This window comes from Amblyomma mixtum, chromosome 8 (genome assembly GCF_055824585.1).
Source record: "Amblyomma mixtum isolate Tamu chromosome 8, ASM5582458v1, whole genome shotgun sequence".
Lineage (NCBI taxonomy): Eukaryota > Metazoa > Arthropoda > Arachnida > Ixodida > Ixodidae > Amblyomma > Amblyomma mixtum.
Window position 1 is genome coordinate 23,150,430 of NC_143019.1, and position 15,233 is coordinate 23,165,662.

Genomic DNA, 15,233 nt, shown 5'->3' on the forward strand with positions numbered 1-15,233 from the left:
CTGATTACCCCTGCCGCCGCCTTCGGGAAAAACGGGACGAACGGTCGACACCGCTCTCTGAGCGCAACCCTGTCACTCGCGCAAATTGATCGGAGCCGAGCCTCTTCCTTCGGATTTGACCTTCCTTCTTTCCCTTATTCACACGACTCCTTCTATTTAATTGTTGTTTTTTGTTCACTGTCGTCGTCGTCGTCAACTGTGCTGTAGTGCTCAATTTGCTCTAGCGATACGGCCGTGGATTTTTCTGCCGCATCATCGCGAATCTCGGGGAAAAGCAGCGATCACAGGATGGAGCAGGGAGAAAAAAGGAGCGATCCCTAATTCTTCGAAGCGCGGTACTATTTGGGGAAACGGGAAGCCCTAGAGCAAGAAAGAGAAAGGTAAAACATAGAGAAAAAGGAAACGGCATCGTCGTTCAAGCCTGGCTTCTAACGGACGAACTTGAACGAAGAGACGGAAAAGGGGAAAGTGAGGGGTAGCTGCCCTTTCTTGTGTGCCTACCCAGCTCCTCCTTTTGGGAACAGGAGTTTACGCCTTCTTCATAGAGTGCCACCGTGTATAGCCCTCTCACCTTTTCCCACCCCTTGGAGAACCCTGAGATTCTCAACACACGCTGAACACTGGTCCGCAGTGAAAGGTCCACCTTTGTTTATTTTTTGCCACGTGTTTCGCGCGTAAAAAAAAGGAACGACCATCTCTCGGCCGCGGCTCTTAAACGCCACTTAACCTCCGGGGCACTTTTCCCGCTTATCCTTTTTTCTTTCTTCCCATCCTTTCCGGGTTCTTTTTCTGTCCCTAAAGGTCACCGGGGGCATTGGTGAGCTTGCATTCTTCATCTGTTCTTAGATTTTTGCAGCGTCTGTAACCCGCCGTACCGCAACTCCTTTGTTAAACTTATCTTTCCTTGCTCTTTCTCGCTCAGCCCAGGGGCTGTTCTTTGCACTTTTCTGTCCTTTCTTGCCTGTCGTCAGCCGCAGCTCACTGGCGCGAACCGCGGCTATTTACGCAAAGGACCCCCCCTCCCCGCATAAAGTGCCTACGCATAGTGCGCCGGCCAAACCAGGGAATGCTGTCTTCCGCCTCGCGGGCTCGTTATGCACGCACAGCACCCCCAATGAAGTGTGCGGTCCACTTGGGCTCATTTACTCGCTCGCGCACTGCGTGCATTTTTTACGCCGCGTTTTACGAGGGTACCGAAGAAGTGGCCGTAGACCCATAACCGAGGGCAGTGGAGAAAACCTCACCGCGTTCGCGGACAAAATAAAAAAAAACGTCGACGACGCCAGAGGGCGCTGCAGACGGCAAGAGAGGCGGCGGTTGTGACGTCAGAGTGGCAGTCATTTCTCTTGCACACACTTATACATCCGTTGCTGCTTTCGCTGGTCTTTTACGAGCTATCGACTTCTGCATACGGGTTCTTTCCCGAGACGACGACGTGCTGAGGGGACAGTTCTTGGCCACCGTCGCCGCGACCGAACGACCATCTGGAACGCGACGAGTACGGCTGAAGTGTTTATCACTCCGCGGTGTAGTAAATGAGATGTTTCCTGCTCGTTACATTCGCAAAGTAAGAATAACAACGCGTCTTACAATTGAAATGAGCTTTCCGGATGCATTGGTCCGCTGGCAAACTCTGGTGCTGGAGAAAAGGAAAAGACTTCGATCTCCTCGCCGTTTCCTTCGCTTCCAAGAGGGGCGCTGTGAGCACTTCTCCAGCGCCGACGGAACTGTCGGCGCAGGCATGAATAATGTATACCCGGCACAATTTGAGTCCTCTTGAGGGCGGCTAAGGGTGCCTCCATTGCTTGACGAAGCTCACATCCTCTTGTAGCGCTCGGAACCAGCATTGAACGCATGGGCGTATACACTTTGGTGCATTTTGAAGAAGTAGGCGCGGTTCCAAAGGCGGAATGGTAATAAAGCCGGCACACGCAGTATACACAGTAGTGCTGCCATGCGCGCTGACAGAAGAGTTCTGTATACGGTTCCCTCATAATGCGCCCTGTTTCCTCTGACGAACTGGTTTGTGTTCTTTGCGCGATGATGCAACGTAGATTGTGGATCCCTGAAGGCATACGCATGCGACGGTGATGAAGAGAAGCGCTCTATTTATGCGCAATCACTGACACTTGCGGCAAGGCCGATGCAAACTACGCTCCGCATAATATCTAGAGCGCGCCATCATTTCGTGGCCGGGTTTAGCGCTGCGTAATTGGGCAGTAACGTTGTGCTGCAAAGACTGCCCAATGCTTGCGGCAGGGTGCGGAACGTATGTATGTTCACGGTCCGGTGTCGACATCACAAAGCTGGTGGGCAGTGCAGTTGTGTGCAAAAGCTCTTCAAATCAGACGGCCATGGTGGCTTTCTGGGAAAAGATCGCATACTCTGATGCGATTGCTGATCACTTGTGCTGTATCGGAACAGTTCGGATTTTAAAAATGCTGATTTGGTGCAGAATAAGTAAGTATATATTTCTTTTCTTCAGCATAGCTTCTTTCATCGCGGTATTTTTTATTATTGAGGCCACTAAGTGTTGTACACTTTGAGAAAAAAAATGGTAGCAACACGGTAGTAACTATACTCTCGTTGCTACCTTCTCTTGATTGTTACTGACTTCTTACATGTACTATTGTGTGCCTTTTAGCCATCAGCAAAGGACATGACATTATCTACGAATGGCTACCAGGGCACAGCGGCATAGCAGGCAATCACCGCGCGGATGAGGTCGCGCGAACTGCTTACCAGGACGGCGGTTTTATGTCGATCCCTCTTTCGAGATCAGACGCAGCGGGCAGGCTTCGCGCACTTGCGCGGGACATCACCACACTTGCCGCGTGGAATTCCGTCCAATTTTCCAATTCACGTTTAAAATCCTTGGACCCAGATCTGAAGCTCCGGCTTCCATCCGGCCTACCACGAAGCGAAGAAACTTTGCTGTGCCGCCTCTGGCTTGGTGTAGCCTTCACCAACCATTACTATTTCTTAATCGGTATGGCTGATAGCCCTGTATGTGTCATGTGTGATTCCTGCATGTGCCATGTGTGATTCCTAGTAAATACTTTAAGGTAGTGCAGCTCAAGAAGTTGCACCGAGTGCAGCGCGAGTGTACAGCGGCGTAAGTGATCTCCTTCGGGTGCCCGCAGGGTACGGCCACTCCACCCCGGCCACGTGGGGCGGCAAGACGTTCTGCATGTTCTACGCCCTTGTGGGCATCCCCCTGGGCCTGGTCATGTTCCAGAGCATCGGTGAGCGGCTCAACACCTTCGTCGGCTACCTGCTGAAGCACGGCAAGCGGTGCCTGCGCATGCGAAACACGGACGTGTCCGAGACCAACCTCGTGTGCCTGGTGTCGGTGCTCAGCACCGTGGTGATGACGACGGGTGCGGCCGCCTTCTCGGCCTACGAGGGGTGGGACTACTTCGACTCCTTCTACTACTGCTTCATCACGCTCACCACCATCGGGTTCGGGGACTACGTGGCTCTGCAGAAGGAAGGCGCGCTCAAGCAGAAGCCCGAGTACGTGGCTTTCAGCCTGGTCTTCATCCTGTTCGGCCTCTCGGTGGTGTCCGCCGCCATGAACTTGCTCGTGCTCCGATTCCTCACCATGAACACCGAGGACGAGCGGCGAGACGAGGCCGAGGCCCAGTGCGCGGCCCAGGAGGCGGTGCGCCTCGAAGGTGACGTCATCACCGCCGACGGCAGCGTCGTGTCGGGACACGGAGGCGGCGACCACTCGGACACGGACGACGTGACGTCGGTCTGCTCGTGCACGTGCTACGCGCACGGCTCGTCCAGACCGCCGCAGCCGCAGCAGCCAAGGTGGGTTTCTCCATTCTCTTCTTAGTGCATGTCTGCAGAAGGGAAGCCTTGTTTTATCGAGCGAGCAAGACTCGAAATGTGTGAGCATATGCGCCCTGTTACACTGTCACGCTAAGAAGCGGTGATTCTGACCGGGCATCTATGACGTTGACGCTTGATGACATTTTCTTCTTTAATGCGTTACCATTAGAACTCCGAAGTTGGAAAAATCTGTCTGTCCGTCCGTGTGAAGTCTCGGTGGACAAGGGGAGAAATGGAGGAAGAGAGAAAGAGAGATCCCCTTCTGCGCTTTTTGAGAAATGGGGCAGAAAGAAAGGAGTGGGAGAGGTGACGGGTGGGCAAAGTGGAGCGGGCGTACGGAATGTCACACGCTGAGTAGGTGCGGCTACTCCGTCTGGGGAAGCATTAATGCTAACGCATACTCTGCTTCATCAATTACATTAATCATCTATAATTTTTTACCTATTTGGTTTTTGTTATCATACCTGTTGATATGGTGATTTACAGTTAAAGAACTTGACAGAACAGCGCTGATGCGCATTTTACTTGTACCCGCGGCCTTGCTCGTTTCGCACTGCAAGCATTTCAAGCCTTGAATGAAGGACTGTCCATATAGTAAAGCGCACTCTAAGCCAGAAAAGGCTAAAGCTGGCAAATGGCGAAAGTTCTAGTGGGTAAGTGCTATGCCACAACCATTAGTCCACCGAGAATATCAACCACTTCTCTCTAAGAGACTAATCGCAAAGACATCATTAGCTTCTGTGAGTATCTCCGCAAGTACTGAATATCCGTCGCGAGTACTAGATGCTGCAGACAGTTCCATCCCCATCCCCATCGCATATATTTACCACTAAGGTCCTTTTGGGGTGCTGCATAATTAAGAAATATGAGACGAGTGAGCAAGATAAATATAGTGCAAAGAAAGTAGCAAATTTGTTTGCATGATAAAGTATAAGCAGCTCATGGTGGTGATGGTGAATTGCTGCCGTTTGTCCTGTTCTATGAGGTATTCACTTGCACTGTATGTCATGGTATGTAGTACATATGGTATGGCGCTTTATAACATAACAAAGCTATACGTTGGATATGAGGGACACCTCAGTAGAGGGTTCCGTGTTAACTTCGTCCGCGTGAGATTGTTTCACCTCCACCGCAGCGATCGCACAGCATGTGGGTGTTTTTGCCTTTCGCTTCCGACGAAATGAGGTCACCACGGCCGGGATACGAACCTGCAACCTTGGGCTCAGCACCCGATTACCATGCCACTGAGCCACCGCGGCTGGTCCCGGTTAAACGGCGTGGCCTTAGGCGTAGTATGTCGGGACAAGCATTTCGACTTCCACCTGCTAGTCAGTGAGAATGTTACTCGGAAGTGCATGCCATACATCCAATAAAGGAAGCTCGCCCGCTTGCGTAATTTAGGCTTCTTGAAGGAACCAATCCCAGACAGTCTAGCAGAAATTTGGTGTGGTCATTCATGTGCTGCTTAGGTATTTCCTTGCCGCTGTGGCAACTGTTAGCATTCAAAAATTGGGAATGGTTACAGTTAGTACCTTTAATTATGACAACAATGGGGCTATAAAGGAAGGCAATAGCGTTTATCAAATTTTCGCTGTTGAAGAAGAATTCATTGTGGTTCGGTGTTGACAAATTCGCCCCGAATTATGCACAGTAAATGTTTCTTAGACAAAAAAGACTAGCTGTTTAGCTTGGTGTTGTAACTGTATGGCAGCGTCACGGTCGATGTTGAATGTAATCATTGTACTGGTTAAATTTCACTTCATATTGCGGAGTTCCCCTAAATCACTTCGTGGGGTTCCTGTCTTATTCATTTGTTTGTTTGTGAACCACGAAATTTGTCCCTTTAGGCCCACGTGCTACAATTTTACTGCATACATCTGATTCGTGTCGATTTCTTTGCATAGTAGTTAAATTTTAAGGAATTTTTTCTCTCATTTTAATGAAATTCTTAGTCCACGTTTGTAGATTGCCCAGGCACCTTCAAGACAGTACTTGGACACATAAGACCCGTACTGTTCTACACAGTTTTCGACTGTCTGCCCTGGTTGCCTCGTTCGGATCTGTAGTGCACGCAGGCCTTATCCGGCTTTAGCGCTCGAGGTCCTATGGTCGAACCACATACATTCGTCATCTACGCTAGACGAGGACAAACCCGGGAAGCACATTGGATGCTTCGGGGCTTGCTCTCTGCGAGCGTTAATTCGTCATGAACCGCCGTCGGCTGTTCCCAGACGACCTTTCCAGTTCGAAACTACAGCGGCGCACTCGTGGACTGCTTTGCTTGCAGTACAGATCTGGCTGTGTTTTATTTATATATGTATTTATTTATTACGCGACAGCCTATACATCCTGTTCAGTCGAAAAGCTGTCGGCGTAGTAGTATAGTCGGCACCGCATGTCGGAACTAATCGGGGGCTACGTGGTGGTGGTGGTGGTGAAACTTTATTACCAGCGGATATAGAGGAGTGACCCGAAGTCGCCCCCCGCTTAAACGGCGGCCGCTATCCCTTGGGCGGCGGCGGCGTCTTCAGCCAGCTGGAGGAGCTTGATCTGTGTCCCCGGGTCGGGGCTGAGCAATAGAGCCTCCCAATGAGCAGAGTCGGTAATGAACTGACTCGCGGGTAGGGACTGAGGGCAGTTCCAGATCATATGATTTAGATCGGCTTTCATATCACAATTTTTGCATTTGTCTGAGTAGAGTCCTTCCGAATAGAAGCTACACAATTGGGGATTTAGATAGGTGTTAGTTTGAAGTTTACGCCAGGCTTTGGCCTGTTGCTTGGAGAGCGTTTTATCTGCTGGGGGGAATCTGAGTCTTGCAAGCCTGTAGTGCTGCAGGATTTTTCTGTAAGAAAACAAGAATGTCAAGAATGTCACCCTCCCGCATTTTGTTCATAGATTTAAACGTTCTACCTATCTCGGCCCTTTATTTTTACAACCTTGGTATTCTATTCTTTAAGATTCTTCATCCTTATCTCCCGCTAAGCATATTTTCTCTCGGCACGATCATGAGCAACATCGTCACACGTTTTGCGATGCGTAATAACTTTTTACTACCTAAGGTCAGAACTAACTACGGCAAACAATGCCTTCATTTTTCATCCGTATCATTTTGGAATTCTTTAAACATAAACGTCAAACAAACTAATACGCTTTCTTTATTCAAGGTCAAACTAAAGCTTTTCCTTCTTAATTTGTGATTTTTTTGTTATGTTATTGATTCTATGTATCGCGGCATCTGTGTTTTATTTTACATTATCGTGCATTACATTGTTTGTATTTAAATATTTCAGTAACTAATATTACATTATGTACCCATATTTATTCTGTTTCGTCGCTAATTAATGTGTTGTGTATTTTATATTATGTTGCATATTGAAATTTATTTTCATGGGAGGTCCCGCCCGCGGTCTTGTACCATGGGACCTCTCGCTGTATACAATTGTAACATTTATTGTATTACTCAATAAACTTTCAACTTTCAACCTGTCCTTGCCGGAGTATAGGGCGGGTGGGCTGCACGACCCAGCTCGGCGGGACAGTTGTCGAGCTAGGCTATGAGCCGCCTCATTACCAGCAAGGGAGGCATGAGCAGGCGTCCAGATTAGGCGAATGCGCCGTGTGGGCTGATAATTTAGCAGAATCCGTGCTGCTTGTGGGGAGATTCTTCCAAACGTGTAGTTACGTATCGCCAATTTTGAGTCTCTGACTATGGTTTCTGCCGAGGATCCCGCAATGGCTAGAGCAATGGCTGTTTCTTCTCCAACATAAACGAAATTGTATAATGGTAGTTTACGGTTCTAGTGATTGATGATTGATTGGTGCGTGACAGGAAATGACGAGTTAAAGAAATCATTGTAATTATTTGATAAATAAATGCAAAATTGAAAAACCGGGGGTTTAAAGGTGCCAAAATGCTCAGAATGAAAAGCCAATCAATCAATCAATCAATCAATCAATCAATCAATCAATCAATCAATCAATCAATCAATCAATCAATCAATCAATCGACCGATCGATCAAATGAAATCACTCAAGTCAGCTTATTCAAACATCTTGAGACTCAGGGGCACGGACAGAAAGCCCTAAAGAGGCTAGACGAGGTCCGTTCCCCCTACAAGGCATACACTGGAAAACGCGGAATGTTTGAAATACAGCCACTGAATTAGCAGGAAATGCAGCTGCTAACAAAGCAGAAAGACGTACAAAAGTTAAAAAAAAAAGCGAAAATGCCGGTAACGAAAGGCAAACGAACTTACGGTTTGAGAACATGAAAAATGAAATCTACAAAATTGACTAACAAAAAATGTGCGATGATAGACCTTTAGAGAGTCTATCATCGCACAAAGTCTATAGACTATAGAGAGTCTATAGTCTGTCTAAAAAAATTTGTAAGGGTAGACGCGCCCTTTACAGCGCGCACACCTTGAACGGAACCTCATGTAAGCGACAGTAATCCTGAGCCTTTCTCGACGGCATCACCCAGTATAACTCAGGTGCTAGCGCTGAGATAATAAAAAAAACCCTAATTTTAAAAAATGGTCTCGAACGACACCAGATACGCTTGAGCAGGGCAGTGGTTCAAAGGGTGTGGAGTTAGTACAGCCTCCCTTCGTGCTATGTTTTATCGAAGAGGAGAAGTGAAGGAATTACATTAAAATGCAAGTTGGGGACGTCATATTTCCCGGGATCGCATCAATTCTTAGCGTGGTCGTGCAGCGCACGTCCTAAAAGATTGATATCGCCTGCTGGCGAAACCAACGGTTGCTATCTGCACTAGTGACCTCTTCGTCGGTCTTTGAAGCCTGTACATATCCACCATTTCTGGACAAAAACATTTTTGAGCTGGAAACCGTTTATCAACGCAACTTTTTCATATAATATAAGATTATACTATAACAATCAATATACACACAGACCACCCGACGGCAGTCTTGCATTTTTGTTCTATTAACGTTTTTGCTGCTGTCAAAAGCGTTCCCCATTGGTTTTATATGGCAGTCTTAACTATTCGATGCGATCGACGTAAACGTTTTGAAAGAAAGATTTTGCTGTACATCAGAAGAATGGACCATTACCTTCACTATTTCAATAAGAGTGTCTTGCAATTTTGCAATTTTCAAAATTTTTGTCCGATAATGTTGGACATGTTTACGTCATGAAACAAAACATCCCTACTCAATTCTTCCACGACGTAAGGAGGCTCGTCAACCGGTGGCAAAAGTCCATCGCAGCTTTTGAGGACTACTTATACATGCAGTGTGCTCCAGGGAAATAGGACGTTCCAAGCTTAATTAGAACTCAGTGTCTCTTAACTTCATCATTAAATAAAAAAATTACATCCTAGTAAGGAAAACTTGTTAAAGACTTCTCGCACAGCGTGAGATGAGTCGTTTGCTGCCTTAAAGGGAAACTGCATAGGTTTTAGAAATCAGCGAGCTTAAGAGGGTCGAATGTGTGAAACTAGCAGGTAAAGCATGCGAAGTCTTTTTGGGCTAGCACTTGAAATAGGGAAGTAATCGCCGATTAAAATCTGGACACCCTTCAAGCTTCTCCGCAGCGCACAACGCCAAGTGGGGGGCGCATGGTGACGTCATCGAAGGTGTCGGTACATTTCCACCGCACAAACGCCTGCTTTGAAGGAAAAAACCAACGGCACCGAAGTCAAACCCTGCCGAGAGTTGTTTGGCAGCGTCTAACAAGTCAGGGCAGGGTGTGGCTGACGACACCGGTAACTTGAAATCATACCTTCCGTGACGTCACGCTGAATTTTCCTGCACTCCTCCAGTGCATTGAGGAAAAGCGCAAAATTCAATCGTCGATTACGTCACTATTTTAAATGCTAGTGCAAAAACACTTGGAATGCTTTATCTACATTCTATACAGATTTGAATCCTTGAATATCGCGAAATTCTCAAAAAAGTGCTGCAGTTGCCCTTTAAACCTCGGCCCGGTCCGGCTCCACTGTATATACAATGGATACAAGCTGCGCGTGCCGCCTTCACAGGAACGAAGCGGTGGGCTTGCTAGGGATGCTACGCGCGGCTGCGACCGTGAGATAAGAAACTCCTCCGTTTCGCACTGAGTAGCACACTTCGAATCTACTCCGCTCTTGCACACCAGTTCGGCTGGCGTTTTGACCACGACGTAGGTTTTACGCGGTCCTGTAGGCTCACTACTTCCGCATCCATATATTCTAAATGACTCCCCCTTAGCTTTGTTTCTGTATATAAGTATCTTGGCGTATACATTACCAATGACCTCTCGTGGAAAACGCATATCGAACACATAACTAACAATGCTAATCGCATGCTTGGTTTCCTTCGCCGTAACTTTTCACTTGCTCCGGTTAATTTAAAACTACTACTGTACAAAACGGTCGTCCGATCTAAAATAGAATATGCGTCTTCTGTATGGGACCCTAACATTAGGTCACTGATTAATACTTTAGAATCAATTCAGAATCGCTCAGCCCGTTTTATTTTGTCTAACTACTCGCGATTCTCTAGCGTCACACTCATGAAGAGAACTCTAGACCTTCCAGGTCTTTCACTGCGGCGTCATCTTTCTAGACTTTTCACTTTCCAAAAAATATATTACACAAATCAATCGCTAAAACAAAGTCTTTTCGCTGTTCCAAGTTATGTATCATCTCGCATTGATCACCGACTCAAAGTGAGTGTTCCAAGTTGCAGAACTAACAAGTATTTTTATTCTTTCCTGCCCAAGACCAGCTCAGACTGGAACCACCTGCCCGCCAGCATCGTCTCCATCGCTGAACCAGAAGCTTTTAAATCTGCTCTTCTTCATCACCTATGTTAACTACTCTCGTTATTGTATTTTATTTGTATAAGTATACTTACCACTCATATCTGTAACGCCTCAACGGCCCTGGTAGTAACGAAATAAATAAATAAATAAATAAATAAATAAATAAATAAATAAATAAATAAATAAATAAATAAATAAATAAATAAATAAATAAATAAATAAATAAATAAATAAATAAATAAATAAATAAATAAATAAAAACTTCTGTGCAATGAAGTGGAAGCCTTCCGAAAGTTTGCTGATCTCACGAGCTCGCCAGTCAAACGCAAGTTCCTCTCAAAGCCGTTGTCTCGTGCTCACAACCTCCACTGCTGAGTCATTAAGATGTGAGACGTAGAATAGGTTCATACAATGGAATTTTACAGAGAATAAAAATTAGATGGAACTCTACTCGGTGTCCCATTAACGCTCGAAACTTTGATGCTCGTTTTAACAAAGGGACGGTGGAATCACTTAATGGTAAATACTTGTTTATTTGGCGAACAGAAATACGCTTCCTTCGTTATACCCATTGCTTCGTTATAGGCCGCTTGTATCTATACGTCGCTTAAGCTTCACTGGTACACAAAGTGCGTGGTAGTGGAGGGATAGTTTTACGCCGCTGAGAATGCACCGAGGTGGCTTAAATAACCAAGGAGGAAGTACCATGCTACTATCGCCACAAAAAGAAAACGAAAGATAATGAGCCGTGCAGTCGGGAGCAATATTAGAGGGAATCAATGTTGGACATTAATTTATTGATTGCCCCATAATTTGGCTCAGTGGTTATGGCGCTCGGCAGCTGACCCAAAAGAGGCGATTTCGATCCCGACCGCGGTGGTCGAATTTCGATGGAGGCGAAATTCTAGAGGTCCGTGTACTGTGCGATCTCAGTGCACGCGAAAGAATCCCAGGTGGTCGAAATTTCCGGAGCCCTTCACTACGGCGTCCCTCATAGCGTGAGTCGCTTTGGGACGTTAAACCCCAATAAACCATAATTAAGTGTGACAAGTACAGTTTTTTTTTTCTGATTTCAGACTAGTTTTCCTCTTTGCGTATAATATCTGAAAGTCTTTCTCAAATTTACCAGAGAAATCACCAGAAAATTCGCAATAGTGCGCAAGAAGTTTGTTCTCTTTTATATTGCTGACAACTGTACGCTCGTTGCAAGCTCTTCGAGGAATTAATCTCGCTTGTATAAAAAGATCAACAGCCTCTTTCAAATAACTGCGCCATTTCTTTCCGTGAACTACGGCTATGAGAGACGCCGTAGTGGAGGGCTCCGGAAATTTCCAGGTGGTCGAAATTTCCAGAGCCCTCCACTACGGCGTCTCTCATAGCCTTAGTCGCTTTGGGACGTTAAACCCTCATAAACCAAACCAAACCATCTTTCCGTGAACTCTCTCCTCGTCGTCGTGTAGTCTCTTTCTTGTCTGTCCTCAGAAATGTGTTTGCGTTTCTTGAGCGAAAATCTCATCATGACCTTTTCTCTCTTCCCTTTCCTTCGCTCCCCTTTCCCTATGGCCCGCGTGGCCACCAGGTATTCGCTGCGGTACTCGCCGTCTCCGCCCGAGTCTTCGCTGGTGCACGACGATGTGCTACTGCCCCTGGACGCTCTCATGATGAAGCGGGCGTCTGTCTGAGACGCGTCGTCGTCGGCACCTCCGCTGCAGTAGTGATGGGGGCGGTGATGGTGGCGGTTGGGGGCGGACGGACGGCTCGGAGGAACCTGCAGTGCCGACGACACCACCCCGCCCCCGCTTCCGCCGCCATTTCTTTTTTGTTTTTTCTTTTCACCACGTGGGTATCTCTTCCTCACACACTTTCCTGAACCGCTCCCGTACGCCCGACCGTCGCTCTGTCAACGTCGTTTCGTTTGAAGAATGTCGACGCCCGTGGTGAAATATTGTCCCGAGCGCCGCGAGGACCTTTATGGTCATCTCGCCGAGGGGTAACTAAACAAGTGCGAAGCCTCCTACGCACTTTCTCACCTTCGCTCTATCTTCCGGTCCGAACTTCTCATGCCCCAAGACAGTGAAGCTGAGCTGTACTCTATTCCGAAGAAAACTGATGACGTTATTGCTGCTTTCACACTGATCTTCACTACAGTCTTGTTCAAAAGTTCTCAGGCCACTTAAGGTTACTTACCGCAGGGCTGTTCAGTGTGTTTCAACCCAGCACAACTCTGAGCTCTGAGCACTTGGAGGGGAAAGACTCTCGTCTTCACCACTTCGGAGGTTGCCGGAGCAAAGGATGACATAGTGCGTACTTCTCTACGCTGTTCAACAGCTAATCCATTGGCATGGGAACTTTTGATGAAGGTTGTACATACACACTACGGTGCTTGGATTGATTTGCAAAGAAATGTTAACTTCGCAAAGTCAGTTGTTAGTTACCTCTGTTTTTACGGAACCAACTATTATGGTCAAGCTGCCCTGATATTACTAGATCGCCGAGTGGATGAAATGACGTTATCGCAACGCAAGGTCACGTGGTCAACACGTCACCTGACCCTTTCTTCGAGTAAACGTCCGAGCATATTTTGTAGTCACTTTATTTTTTTCGCATCTAGCTAACGGTGAAAGTAGTGTTGCATTACCTGAACGCTTCTTAAATTTGTTTCTTCTTTATTTGTCCCATAAACGCTCGTGAGCGGCGCTGTCGGTGCGACGGAACTCGGGCGTTCGGGAGCGTTCATCGCCAGTACAAAGGAACAATTGCTCGGTATTAACAAAGTGCTTAGTTCATGTGAAACGTCACTCCATCATCAGGGTATATATTATATAAATCATGCTCTTCGTGTGCTCAAGAAGCAGTCAGTGTTGGACTCCTGGAAGTTGAAGTTTCCTGGCCATCACCTCGACGTCGCCGACTGGACTGTGACGAATGGACACGTCATATACATGGTGTTCCATATTTATCTGTTCTAGTTGTAAAAGTTTCTCCTGCGCCAACTACTGGCTTATTTGGTCACAAGCACAGACCACAGGGCTGCCTACGATAGTCCGCGTTTTCCAATAAATAATTTAACATCGAAACTTACCTGGATTGACTGGAATCGGCGAAAAACTGCAGTCGTCTGCGCAGAGAATTTTCGTCGAGGCGAGCGGAATAGCCTATTTGAGAGGTTGCGCCATCTGGCGAACTGCGAGGCAACCACTGTTCCTGCTTGGAGCTTGGGAAGTTCTCGCAGTATCGGAGATGGCTGTTAAATCTACTGCTCTTCTCGCCTCGACGAAAATTCTGCTCGCAGACTACTGTAGTTATTCGCCGATTCCGGACAGTCCAGGCAAGTTTGAATGTTAAATTATTTGCAAAGAAGCACAGACTATCATAAACTACCTTGTGCTTTGTGAATGAACCCAAATAGTCCAGTAGTTTGTGCACGAGAATTGTTTGCAGACCTGACAGATAAATACTGAACACCCTGTACACCGTCGGATTGCCAGTGGTGCATTCTCTCGTTTCTTCCTACGGCCAAAGTGGTTGGAACAAACAGGACGTGAAGAAGAAAAAAAAAACACTTACCCTCGAGATCAGCGTCTGAATACTGTGGTGACTGTGTTCCAGTGAGAATGTGAATGTGTGTTCCTATGCCCGCGAATGTGTCTTTTTTCTTTCTTTTTGTTCGTTGGGCTTTCAACAGATTAACTTACGTGTTGATGAAAGCGGCGAACGAGAACGGTGGCAGCAGGGTTTGGAAGGCAAGGGTGAGGCGACTTTATCGTCATCGTAGCTCGTTTGTTTTTACCTATACCGCCACCTATCGTCGCTTCGTGGTCCCAGTGTATACGGTATAACGCGTGAGTCAAAATGAAGGGAGTGGAACGGTGAAAGGGAGAAGAAAGCTGTACCAACCATATCCACTCTTATTACACGATGTCTTCGTGAAACATCTTCCGCAGGTTCGAAAAAACGTTACAGTGACGATTCGCTAGTCGCACCTCAGTCGGCTGCCGATTAGAGAGTTTTAGGAAAACGCGTAACGCGTAAACCTGTTCGTATTGCGGCACAGTTAGTCGGCTTGACCCTAAACCGAGACGTGGGCGTAGTCTGTAAGGCAAGTGGCACCTTGCGGTGTGTTATGTATATTTGTAATGTATAACTAATCCGGTCGAATCGTGACAATTCCAACTTAGAAGGCGCAGAACAGTTAGTCCAAATATGCGAGTTCCAATCAAAAGGAACGTCATTGGGCTCCACTTTAAACAAGTCATATCGGCCAGGGCTAAATCTTCAGTTCAGGTAATCGGGAAGTTTGAATTAAATGAGTTCGCATTACCGAGATTTCACACTACCACTGCGATTATTCAGATGTGCTGTGCATTGCTTGACTGTTGGCGCGAAGTTTTCATTACCGATGCCTCTTTGCACACAGTTTTGTATTTGCTTTCTGCCATGAGCTTTTGCACATCTGAAAAGTTCCAGTAGCTTGTAGCTAAAACTAAACATGACGTCGCAGCGAACCTAGCAGCTTCTAATCAGATCTTGGATTTGTGCTTGTATTGCTTCCGTAGTAATTTAAGCGCGTAGGACTAAAACTCTCTAATTAATTTCACAGCCTTGTACTGCTTTCACGCCAA

General features: G+C 46.8%; 1 protein-coding gene across 1 annotated transcript in view; it reads left to right on the forward strand.

The window, feature by feature from the left end:
* The window catches only part of Task6 (TWIK-related acid-sensitive K[+] channel 6), a 52,492-nt gene extending 39,840 nt beyond the window's left edge, over window positions 1–12,652 (forward strand). The window contains exons 2-3 of the mRNA XM_089555550.1: window positions 3,144–3,819; window positions 12,191–12,652. Of these exons, the coding sequence (XP_089411676.1) occupies window positions 3,144–3,819; window positions 12,191–12,293 (779 nt within the window). The 3' untranslated portion in view covers window positions 12,294–12,652. The remainder of the gene's footprint in view (window positions 1–3,143; window positions 3,820–12,190) is intronic.
* Window positions 12,653–15,233: the final 2,581 nt, after the last annotated feature.